General features: G+C 36.3%; 1 protein-coding gene across 3 annotated transcripts in view; it reads left to right on the top strand.

The window, feature by feature from the left end:
• The window catches only part of DPP4 (dipeptidyl peptidase 4), an 82,417-nt gene that overhangs the window by 20,243 nt on the left and 49,624 nt on the right, over nucleotides 1-12,550 (top strand). For all 3 annotated transcript variants that reach the window (XM_083865643.1, XM_083865642.1, XM_083865641.1), the window contains exons 13-23: nucleotides 1,656-1,760; nucleotides 1,862-1,929; nucleotides 2,132-2,185; nucleotides 2,643-2,767; nucleotides 3,722-3,769; nucleotides 4,240-4,338; nucleotides 6,231-6,300; nucleotides 7,878-8,072; nucleotides 9,006-9,060; nucleotides 10,894-10,993; nucleotides 12,424-12,488. In XM_083865643.1, coding sequence (XP_083721769.1) covers nucleotides 1,656-1,760; nucleotides 1,862-1,929; nucleotides 2,132-2,185; nucleotides 2,643-2,767; nucleotides 3,722-3,769; nucleotides 4,240-4,338; nucleotides 6,231-6,300; nucleotides 7,878-8,072; nucleotides 9,006-9,060; nucleotides 10,894-10,993; nucleotides 12,424-12,488 — 984 coding nt within the window. The remainder of the gene's footprint in view (nucleotides 1-1,655; nucleotides 1,761-1,861; nucleotides 1,930-2,131; nucleotides 2,186-2,642; nucleotides 2,768-3,721; nucleotides 3,770-4,239; nucleotides 4,339-6,230; nucleotides 6,301-7,877; nucleotides 8,073-9,005; nucleotides 9,061-10,893; nucleotides 10,994-12,423; nucleotides 12,489-12,550) is intronic.

Below are 12,550 nucleotides of genomic sequence, written 5' to 3' on the forward strand. Positions count from 1 at the left end.
TCAAATTTGATATGGAAAGGAAGGCCTTAACGCTGACACATTTTGCTTCTCTGCAGCAAAGGCTTCACAATTAGACAATGTGATGATCAAGCTGCAGACTTTGTAAACAGTTGTGCAAAATGAGAGGGCAAAATGCAAGTCTGTGCCACTAAACTAGGTTGTTGGTTTTTTGTTTCTTTTAAAGAGACAACCCACTTCTTAGGAGCTGTTGGAAGAAATGATAATCTCACCATACGATTCTTGGATTTGAGAAAGAAATAGAGAGTAGAAAGGATTAAAGAGGGGATAGGATAGATATATTTATTGCTTTTATATTTTCACCTTCTTAGGGATGATAAAACGATATTTGACTGATAAGGAATATTTTTATACATTTGCAAGATGTATATATGCACATACATATGTATAGACAAATTTAAGTAAATTATCTATGTGTGTAGAATACAGACATATAGTCCTCTCTTTATCTATAATGTTTTCTATGGTTTTTGGAGGAGAGGGCTTTTTAGGTTTTTTGTTGGTGGTTTTGGTTTTTTGGTTTTCAGGTTGTTTTTTTTTTTTCCATAGAGATGAAATTATGTTTAAACGAAGAATGCTCAGAAAAGCCTGCATTGCTGTATAAGGCTTCCAGGTCATCATGTTAGAGCTTGCCAGTTGAGTTAAAGGAAAGTCACACTTTGAAAAATAAGAGAAAAGCTAGCAAAATATTTGCCAGATTACTTTTTGCAAAAATACTGCTTGGGAACAAGGAGAGGTTATTTGGAGCACATGGTTAGAAAGACTTAATTCCTGTCATTGCTTTCTGAATGACCGGAGGCAAATCACTTCAGCTTTGTTTCACCATTTCAAGATGGGTATTACATCTCCAAGGCAGTTACATTGTGTCAGTTGCCTAATTAGCATTTAGATCCTTTGGGCATTTATCACAGAAATAAGTTCTATTTCATTCAGCTCAATTTCATTCCTCTCTTTTTTTCTACCATATGTAGCCCATTCAAATGGCAAAGAAATTGATTCATTTCTGTCATTCTCAATTGATAAATGGATAATTCCTTCATGAAAATATTATTCCAGTTTGAGTTCTCTGTCATTCTGTAATCACCTACTTACTAGCAAAATTTCCTCTTGGAAAGCAGCTTGTGTTTTTCTGAATAGAACAGGACATTTTTCACTGTTAAGCTAAAAGAGAAATTGAGTTCAAAAAATTTGTTCACAAATACGTGTTTTGAAATGGGAAATCCAAGAAAATCATGAATTTGCAAGGTTTACATTTTTATAGGTTACAGCTGCATTGGACAGAATAAAACAAGTAGATGCACATCCTGTTCCCCAAAATTTTATTAAACTAAGACCACCAAAAGTACTTCACATTCTGTGGGGGGATGGGGGGTGGTGTGGATGGATCACTGCCAGGACTAATACTCAGGAAATTCTGCTGCTTAAGGAGCAGGAAAATATTTCAAGTGTGTTTATTTTAAGAGTGATGGCTACAGGTTCTACCTACTAAGTCAGACGGCAAAGATGTTTGCAGTACATTCATTGATGCCTTGTTGCAAACATTGAGACTCCTGGTTGGAGCTATTAAAACCTAAATTTATCGCTTTGGATCTGGCATTTTGTTTTTTGCTTTAATAGACATCTCTCTTATGTTCAAGTTTCAGCCATCTGTCCCTCACTTTGCACCCGACAATGCTTCCTACTACAAAGTCTTCAGCGACACAGCAGGTTACAAGCACATCCATTACATAAATGGCTCACAGGTGAGGAATATTGTCTAGGACAGTCACTGCTGGCTTGTGTTTCTCCTGGTGATCAAGGATTTCATGTTCTACTTTTTGCCTTGCCTTTTCCCCTGCTCCAGGCTCCCATAGCTATTACTTCAGGAAAATGGGAAGTAATCAGCATAGAAGCTGTAACCAATGAATTTTTGTAAGTATCTGTAAATAAGATATTATAAATAAGATATAAGCCCTGTCATAAGGGCTGGTAACAAGTGTCTAAGCAAACACAGAGAGAGAACAGGGAGAAGGTGTCATTTAACTTATTAAAATCTGATTTAAATCTGTCAGATAATTTTTTTAATATTATACTGTAAATATTTTACTAAACCCAATATCTTTTGCTTTTATAGATACTACATCAGTAATGAAAATCATGACATGCCAGGAGGAAGAAATCTTTATAAGTAAGAAATTCTTTTTTCTGCAGTATAAGTAAAATTGTTTTTAATGGAAAAGAGAAACTTTAAGAAAAAGCATTGAAAACTTAAAGATTTGGATGTTTAGCCTAATGTGTGACCTTTAGAATATTTATTGAAAATCAGTGTAAGAGGATAAACTGCAAAATAATAAATGAAATATTTTTTATAAATTCAGTTAATAAAGGGAAATTGTGAGGAGAATCAACCAATCCTCAAGCAAAAAATCCCTAAAAATAACCCTCATGCTTTTTTCCTATTACTATAATTTCAATATTAATTGAACTCAGAAGTTGAAAGTCTGTTTTCTCTAGTTTTTGAATCAGTTCCTATCACTTCCAAATTTTAACCTTTTTCATTCGGCCATCTTTTTTAAAAAGCATATACTGGTTTAGCATAGCTTAAAAAAAAATTATCTCTGAGACGAAGCTCATTTACTTTGCAGAGTGCTCTTGGAAAGCAGTCCAAAATTTACTAAATGTGTTAGCTGTAATCTGGATCAAGAAAGATGCCAGTATTATTCTGTGTCCTTCAGCAAAGACACACAGTATTATCAGCTGAATTGTCTCGGTGAGTATATCCTGAATTAATTGACATAAACATGACTCACTGATTACTTGGGTGGAGAAGTTCACTTCGTCAGGATCTTGATATGTACTGTGTAACAATGATATGTGTTGATAACATTGGATAAATGTATTGGCAGTGGAAAAACATACTGCCTCCTAGGCTCAAAAGTACCTTGACAAAAATTACTAGGATAAAACTTGTTAGTTCTATCTGTCAGTGGACCTGAAAGAACTGCAAAACACTCCTGTCCACTGTGCATCTCCTCGAGAGATGCATGGGAAGCTCTGCCTGCAGAAGGAATTTGGAGGCTCTGAAAGTGTGACAGGCAACAGACTGGGTAAAGAGCAGTGTTTTTTATATGAGAATAAAATTAAGATAGTGCTGGTCAAGGAAAAAATCCAAGTAATGTAACGATAAGGTAAGTAGTGGGACTGCAGTCTGTCTCTGACCAGTACGTGCTCCTGCTAGATAGTACAAGGGTTAAATTAATCAAAGGGTGGGAAAAATAAAATCATCTCCAAAATTACTTTAAATATAAACGTATGCTGGTTTTAGTATGCCAATATCTTCTTTAATTCATGGGCTAAAAGGACAGACAGCAGACAGGGAATTTTCTGTCAGATTGTAAAAATGGTTGAAGACAACTGCTGTGGTCCTTGTGACAAGGCTTCCTGATGGCCAAACCATTGCCCACTGCCAAGGCATAGGCTTTGCTAAAGAGTGGAAATTCCATTCTTCAGTACCTCACAGTCACATGGTGCATCTCTGAGACAATCTGAGCATTTTGTGGGATCCTGTGGCTTGAATTTGGGCTCTACTAACCTAAAATTTAGCTTGAGCAGACTGGAGGGGGACAAGTTCTCAGCTTGTATGATTTACCAGTTTCCAATTACCTTACGAGGGTTGTGTTTCAAGCCAGCATTCAAACATCAAGGTTTTGTGCCCTGTTAACAGGTCCTGGCCTGCCTGTATCTACTATGCACAGTAGCACTGATGATCAAGGTATGGGATTGTCCTTAATTTATGTCGAGCCAGAAAATTTGCACTGTAAATTTATTCTAATTTTGTTCTCATTGCATAGTGTAATAATTAAAATTTCAGTTATAAAGGGTAAATTTAATTTCCAATAATTCCCAGAAGGATGAATTATATAACTTGACATGTGTTTATTCAGAGTTTATTTGACATTATCTTACACTGGTTAGAAAACAGTAAGTAGTGTATGACTTATTTACCGAATAATTGTTTCGTTTTTCTGAAATAGTATTTAGATGAAAAACAGGGAAAAAAGAACTGAAGGAAAACTATATTGTGAACATTAAATCTGAGAGGAAAAACAAAAACTGCAGTAAACTAAAACTGTTATGTAAGTTGCCATCATCTCAGGTTTAATATTTTAAGTGGTTTATAATTAAAGAGCAGTGTATTTGAAAAAAATGTGTTTAGTCTTTGAATCTTACTCTGTTATTTAGTCCTCAGATACTTGGAAAATAACACTGAGCTGGAAAATTCGTTGAAAGATATTCAGATGCCTTCAAAAAAATTTGGCGTCCTTAATATAGGTGGATACAGTAAGTTCAAAAATGTCTTTTACCTTTCCCCTCTGACCCCCTCCTTTTCACCAAGTGATTCAAAGTCTTTTGCTGAGGAGCATGACAGGACAGATGGATCTAGTGGGAATTCTTGCAGTTACTCAGAACTTAGAGGCAAGATGATTTTTTTTTATTTGGACATTTCCAAATATTCTCGGTTATTTTCTGAAATCCCAAAATGTTCTTATCTAAAATGTACTTTTTCCATAGTGTGATAACTTCACGTTTTCACAATGCAGTGGCTTAGCTCCTTATTCCTTTATAATAAACTGGAAACCAGAGATCTCTAACAATGCATTAAATAAATAAGAAAAATTAGGTTGGGGCACAAACTCAAAGCTCTTTAACACTGTTGAATTTAAATTACATTATAAATTCAAGTAGGTCTTTCTGATTTACAGGTGCAACATTTCAATACTATCACCTTTGATTTTGTGTGTGGGATTAATAGACTGAATAGATTTGGATTGAATAGTCATTCTTGAAAGCAGAGTCACACTCCAAGACTGCATAAACTTCAATACAGACCAGAACAAAATGCTAGAAAATGAACTGTTCATGCATTGTGAGTGGTGCCCCTCAGAATTTGGGTAGAGAAATGTTCTTGGTGTGCTCTTAGGCTGAGCAACATCAGAGAGCCCAGCAGTGGGAGGCCTGGTACCTGTCTAAACTGTTCCTGCTCCAGCCTTTGCTACTAGCTTTTCTCTTCATGCCAACCCTCCTCCTGATAAAATGAGCAGATATTCTTAATGGAATTCCATTTTTAAAACTGTATTGAGTTAGGTTAGTCATTGCTAACTGCTCTTTTTGATGCCTCCTTTCTTTCACTGTTACCTTATTTATATAATAATTCTCTTTATCTTTGTGTTTTCTGTCTTTTATTTCTGTCACATTTTTACTAGGGCTAAAGATGAAATCTTCCAGGCAAGATGGAGATTTAAAGATGTTCTTCATGCTATCAGTTGTATATTCATATTGTTTTATTCCTCTTTGTTCTTACTACTTCATGTCTTCAGGGTAAAAGCTTTTGGGTAAGGGGAATGTATTTTTAATATCAAAAATAGGAGAAGCAAATCCATTTATGTAGTCATACTTAAGGTTTCAGGTCTGCTCGCTAGTCCATGTAGGTTATTAGAGAAGAAATCCATCCCTGTGACTATAGAGTATGCAAAAGTTAAAAGTAGTATTTTAATATGTTCAATTTAGATTATGTTTCAGTGTTCTGATGCCTTGCATATTTATATCTGGGCAAATTTCTGTAAGACTTGCACTCTATTACTGCAGTGCAGTCCCTCAGAGTTACAGCATCATTTCTCTTAAAATTCATGAGGGAACAACTGAGCCATTCAGTTTGCAAAACTTACAGAATGTGCCTTTAAAATGTTCAGCTCACAGCCAGCTTGGGTAGGACAAATAACATGAATGGAACTAGAATCAATATTGCTTAAAAATAATAGATACTTGGACATGTTTCTGGGATGCTTTGCAAACTGTCAAGCAAAGTCTATCTGGCAGGTTCAAAATAATATAGAATTTCTTTCTTCTGCTGGGAGAGAAATTTTATTTTTGAGCTTGTGTTAGATTTACCACTGTAGAGACATAACAAGTTTCACATATAAGCTTAGAATAATGTCATGAGATGGCATGTTGAGTCCCCAGATTTTATTACTTTCTGCTAATTTAACTGTAAAACATTTTTTAAAAAGGACCAGATTAGCTAGGAACTTCTACATGTATATATTAGGAGAGTTCAAATGAAACTGCTCTTTAATTTTTAGGGGGTGGCTCAAATGGGCTCTTGTATGAATTGTAATGCATGTCAAATAATTTCACTGGAGAGCTGACCTAAGTCAAACTCTTTTTAATTTTAGATCTGTGGTATCAAATGATTCTGCCTCCCCATCTTGATTCATCAAAGAAGTACCCTCTGCTCCTTGAAGTGTAAGTTTTCAATCACATGGCAGTGTTGTGTTAATAATCACTTTCATCTACTTCAAATGTTCTTAATAAGGAAACAAAAAACTGGCATGTTTTCTAATTACTTCTTGAAGCAGTTTTAAGATGGAATGAAAAATAGGGGTTTAACCCAGTTCATGGTGGATTCCTGTACCCTGAGATGATGTAATGCTTTAATGAGCACATACTCTGGCAGTGGCACTGAGGCAGATACATCCTATGGGATTTAACAGCCAGGATGTTCGTGGTAGCTTGCCTCCTCCTCTGCTCATGGTGCTACTTAGGAATAATCTTTGATGAAATCACATTCCAGAATGAAATCTTGAATAAGCCTTGTATCTGAAGTAATGTGTGTGACATTGCATTTTTTTCTGTGATATTTGACTGTCAGTCAGTGTTAACAAACGTCATCCTGTGGTCAGGATTGCATTTGCTGTGGGTTTTTTTCATAAATACAAGCCCATGAACATGTGCTGATTGGTCTGTTCTTCCTCAGACACTTCTGTTCATCCTGGTATGTTTTCTTCTAAATCTGAATTACTGAATTCTAGCTATGCATTAATATAAAAATGTTAAGTTACTCCTTTTTTAGATAAAGGTGACTGTATAAGGAAACCAGCTGTTGGTTGTTAGATGCATCTTTATATAATGCAATTTGGTAGCACTTTTTGATGTGCCTGTTGAGGATTTTAATGAGCAGCCATCGCTCTTGGCTTCTTAAAACTTGTTTTGTTTATGGTACTCTTTTTATTGACTTACCTGGGCCTTTGTCAGGATCCCCTCTGGTTCACAGTGATTTTAATATCAGAAATTACTTTGGAAGTATAGGGAACCATAGCTTGAATTAAATTTCCAATAGTTTTTTCTGTGCTTTTAAACTGATAAAAGTGGGCTATAGAGCCATAGGAGACATTCTTCTATTTTTTACTCTGTTATACAGTGGCTAGAGAAGTGCACTGGACAGAATTTTACCATCAAGACACTCAGAGTATGATTTCATAGTGATCAAGTGCTTCTGAAAGACTTTAAAGGAAAAAGTTAAAATTATATTTTTGCTTCCTTTTTCTCAGCCTGCATAAGAAATAGTTCAGACTGATGAGGCACTGAAAATGCAGAAAATGGTATTTTTTATTTTTCCATTTGAAGGCTATTTATTGATTTCAGACTTAAACCAAAAAATCATGGGTGAATGGAACAGAAATAGTTAGAGAACATCACTTTGAAACTCAGGTGACTAGATATGCCAAAACAAAAGAAAACTTGGCTTGGATTTCTGATAAGCTGCTTAAAGTCAAAATAATGAAGGTTTCTTATTAGAGCAGAAAGAGTAAAATTAAAAAAAAAAAAAATCCAGTCTTCTTTTTTGATTAAACGCTGAATTTTTAAAAAAGCATATTGCTTTAGTGGCACCTTGGAGTCAGTCAGTGATCCTTTTCTTGTTTCCTCAGTTTAATTTGAAAGTTTTAGAGGCCGGAATTGTCAGCAATAATTATGTTTCAAATGCTCAGTGTGAGAATTTGTGGAGAGTAAATGCCTGAACTATGTGCCATTTTTTCCCCTAGGTATGCAGGACCCTGTAGTCAGAAAGTGGACCAGGCCTTCCGGATCAACTGGGCGACTTACCTGGCGAGCACGGAGCGGGTCATCGTGGCCAGCTTCGACGGCAGGGGCAGCGGCTACCAGGGGGATGAAATCATGCACGCAATAAACAGAAGGCTGGGGACATTTGAAGTGGATGATCAGATAGCAGCAGCCAGGTGAGCTAGAGGGAAAGGTCAACACCTGCTCCTTCTTTTACATGCTTATTGTGCAGGGGGAAAAAAAGGTGAAGGTTTCAAAACATCATCTCGAAAATATTGGCAAAAAAACCTATCTTCTGGCTCATTTTGTGCACTGAAGTGTGTCATTTATAGGCCAACCAACACTTTATGCTTAAGAAGAGAGGAGAGTTAATTGGTATTAACCATATCTCTGATTTTGTGGAGATGATTTTATAGATGATTTTATTTTATTTGTCATATTATTCGAAGAACATGTTACCAAGGGACTTGGAGATGGAAGTTCTACTTCAAGCTTTTTGCAAGTTTAATTCTGTTGTCACAGAATTATGATAAATAATCAGCTTTTAAATGATAGTTCATGTTTGTCACTTGGTTTATACGTTTAGAACCTCACTAAAACAATCCCAGTATGGATATCTCAGAAATGCAATGAAATGATCTTACAGGGTTTTTATGTGGGATTTTAAAATGTTAAGGATGTTTAAACAATTAGAATTTCACCATTTTCTTGATTTTTTTGATTTATTTTTTTTTATGATGACTGTATTTACATGTGTTGGTCTATTCCTTACTGCAGCAATTTGATTTTTATGCATCTTTAAAAAAAAGACAAGGCAGGTAGTGATATCTAACCTAATACAATACAAATGTCAGTGAATGTGGGTTGAGGGATTTCCAAGTGTTGTATGCACAGATGTTTTTCTAATTTTCCTAAAGACACATGTGCCTGAATTATCCTATGTTTTCATATGCAGTCGCTGTGATGAAGTGAGAAATGCTTATTTGTACAATAGAAAGAGGCAGACTTGATAGTAAATGGGCACATCTGTAGAATTGCAGATACTTGCAGTCTATTGAGTTTAATTATTAATTAATTAAAGTCTGTTTAATTATTCTGTTTGCTTTCAGAAAATTTTCTGAAATGAGCTATGTTGATGAGAACAGAATAGCTATTTGGGGTTGGGTAAGTACTGAAATAATTTTGGCAGGAATATTATTTAATTTTAACAACTATTTGTTGTGCTGCCATGTGTGTGAGATCCTGTAATGCTTCATGTGAAGCACCTCTGGAGTCATAGCACAATCCAGTACTTGAATTGATGAAGGTCATCATCACCTTTTGCAATCATTCAGGAGCCTTTGTAAGAGAAATTAGGACTGCTAGAGTGATTAAAACAAATTTAAATAGATGCTACTAAGTTCCTGTGTACAGTATGAACCTAGACTGAAAAGAAAAAAAAGTCCAAGCATGTATTCAACAGTATTTCTTCAGTTGGATGACTGATTTTAAAAAAGATGTGAGATTACACTTGAGCCAGCTGTGTGGGATGGTTATCATGGTATTTGCAACCAGAGGCCAGATTTCTCTAACTTGATGCATCTTTAAAACCTGGCACAGTAGATGGAAATATTTAATAGTTTAATAGCATATACATACCCTTTCAGCAGCAAAGCTAAGTGTGTACATAGTGTTAATGATTCCAGTGCTGAATTAAATTGTTAACTGAAATTTGGGCACTGCAGGTGACAGGCACCAATGAATAACTTGGCTGATGGCAATACGGTATCTTTAGTAGCTTTTTTTCTGGAGGTAAACATCTCTGTTATACGAAGTCACATTTAATGGTGTTAATTCCAGTGAAAGGAGAATTCTTTCTGCAGAAATTGATGATTTCATGCAATCCCATCTTAAGTCCTTATGACCATCAGGATGAATAGTACAAGAGCATTCCTCTTTGGAGCTATGCTGGAATTATGTGTCCTGAACACTGAACCTGTGGGCAAACAGATTTTCTTTATCTCTTGAATTTTTAGATAGCCTCTCATTTGTCAGCCTGTCACTATGTACATGGATTTTGTTTGCCATAGATTCAGCAGTAATACGTTTACTGTGGCCAGGTTAGGCATTTATACAGTGTTTAATTACTAAGTGCATGCGTTACTGTGCTAATCTCATTGGAAGGACCTAGGAACTGTATTTGGACCAAACATTTAAGGACTTTGAAATAAGATGCAATTCCCTTTGCCTGTAATCTGTTTTTAAGACAGGAATGAGATCCAAAAATAGCTCTTGTTTTTGAATGTGGGTGGGCACATTTTCCTAAATAACCCATTCAAACTCTTGTGAGGGCAGTCATTTGGGCGGTTGGTGACAGTGTTTAGGTATCTTGCTGCCTGGATGCTCAAGTGTGTCAGATATTTACTCATCTGTGTATCAGGCTAGACTGTGAGTAAATTTTATGTGCGTAGCAAGGAGTGTGTTGTTGCACAGTTCCTCCCACAGACTCAGCAGATCCTTCACTCTCCAGTTACAGTCTTGCTCCTGACACTTTGGGGGAGAGTTAGGGGGCGAGCTACCATAGGCCTGCTCCAAGGGAGCTGTAAATTTTTGGATGCCCTGTTGCAACTACTCATCAGATGCACTGTGGGCCAGAGCTCTGTTTCCACCCACTCCCCCAGCACAGGAAGGGACACAGTGGTTCAGCAGTGTCTTGTTTCCTGTCTTTTGCTGCTGCCTACAGTGCTCCCAAACACAGTCATCCCCAGCTGAGTCACAGTTCAGCAGCGTTTGCACCCTTTTTCCCCATCGAGTTCTCATTCATCAGCGCCACAGCTGCCATGCGCTGTTTGGTGCCTGTTTCCCCGACTGAGCAGGCTGGCTGAGATCTGACCCAAATTCAGAATGGAGTTCATTAATATGAAAAACGCTGAGCCTATAAATGCCTGATGAGCTGTGTAGCAGATGGGCCCCATCCTTTCCCTTCCGACTAAAATAACAGCAATGTTTTCTTCTCAGTCTTATGGGGGATATGTGACCTCCATGGTGCTTGGCTCTGGAAGCGGCGTGTTCAAGTGTGGAATAGCGGTTGCCCCCGTGTCACGCTGGCAATATTATGGTATGTGAGGGCTTCCTTGTTACAAGGATTCCCATATGTCTTCTAGTGCACACGCTGCAAAGCGGGGATTCGTAGCCCAGAACTTTTGATTATCCACTGGATGCCATGTAAATGCCACTTGGTCTGTTTCTTATGAACTCATGGACAAACTTCCAGTAATCTATGTAACCATTAATGAAGACCATTGTAATATTGATAGTACTGCTGTAATGTGTCTGTGTTTGCTTTGAAACCAGCATTGTGTGCCAGAAATCCATCGCAATTAAACTTTTGTGTCTTCAAAATGAAACTTCACTTACAAGAATGAACTGTGACAGTTAACTTTGAACTTGCACTGTAATTTACTCTCTCAAAGTATCAGAATGGGATTTGAATTGCCTTAGGTTGGTTGGTCAGAGTTTTTTAGCATGTAAAATTCATCTTGAGAATAGCTTGATGTGAGAAAAACCTGATCAAGTGGACAAGTCTTTACATGCTTCAAGCCTTTAGCGCATAAGGTTTCAAGTAGTTGCATAAGGCTAAAATACAGTTATTGGGGCCCTCCTCCCAGATTAAAAAATAATGTAAACTTATAAATAGGTGCTGGTACAATATGAACATATTTTAACATTTTTCTCATTTTGATTTGTCCAAAAACATTCAAGGGAAAGCTTTCCCTGGCAAACCTCTGCTAAATAAGGCATAATTTATCATTCTGCAACTAGCACAGAGGCTGTATAATAGCTAATTCAGCAGATCAGATCATATTGCCAGGCAGTAGCAATAGTCTGTTGGGGACATAGCAACATATTCATAATATTTTGGACATGAATATTACAGTATGAGAGGAAATATTTTTTAAATTATCAAGATTTCTAGAATTCTACTTTTAGCTAGTTAAATGAAAGATTATGGAGGCATACATATTCAGCATAAAAAAACCTCCAGTGCAACAACTCTGATGAGTAGTCAAGAATATGGCAGCAGAGCATTAATTCGTATGGCTTAAAACAAAGCAGCAAATCTGCAAATGGTAAAATGGGAAAAAAAATACGTGGAAAATCAATTATTTTTTAATCAGCCAAGATGAATCCTAATATACTACTATATTTTCATAGTATAGATTTTTTGTAGTAAATATTTAGATAAATAATTTTTTTTTTCAGATGCTAGTTATTTACTGCAACATTTTCAGTCATTTTTTTAGGATTACTGAAAGAATAACAATAAGGAAACACTGACACAAAGTACTATATTAATATTCAACATTCAGGTGTCCATGGCAACAAGAAGATTAAATATTCTGAATAACGATGGTTACCTACACCCTTCATTGTGGAAAACCTGATTTCCAGTATGCATTGTTACTGCTCTTATCGATGGGTAAAATAGATGGTAGACAGACTGAAAATTAAGTAGCAGATTCTAATTTTGGGATATTTTAATTTCAGATTCAATATACACAGAGCGATACATGGGCCTTCCTACAGCAAATGATAATCTGGAGAACTATAATGTAAGAAAGAAATCACTTTATTTCATTTTTTGTGTGTGTTGTTTCATTTCTAAACTGCTGTA

This window comes from Zosterops lateralis (assembly GCF_965231275.1).
Source record: "Zosterops lateralis genome assembly, chromosome: 7".
NCBI lineage: Eukaryota > Metazoa > Chordata > Aves > Passeriformes > Zosteropidae > Zosterops > Zosterops lateralis.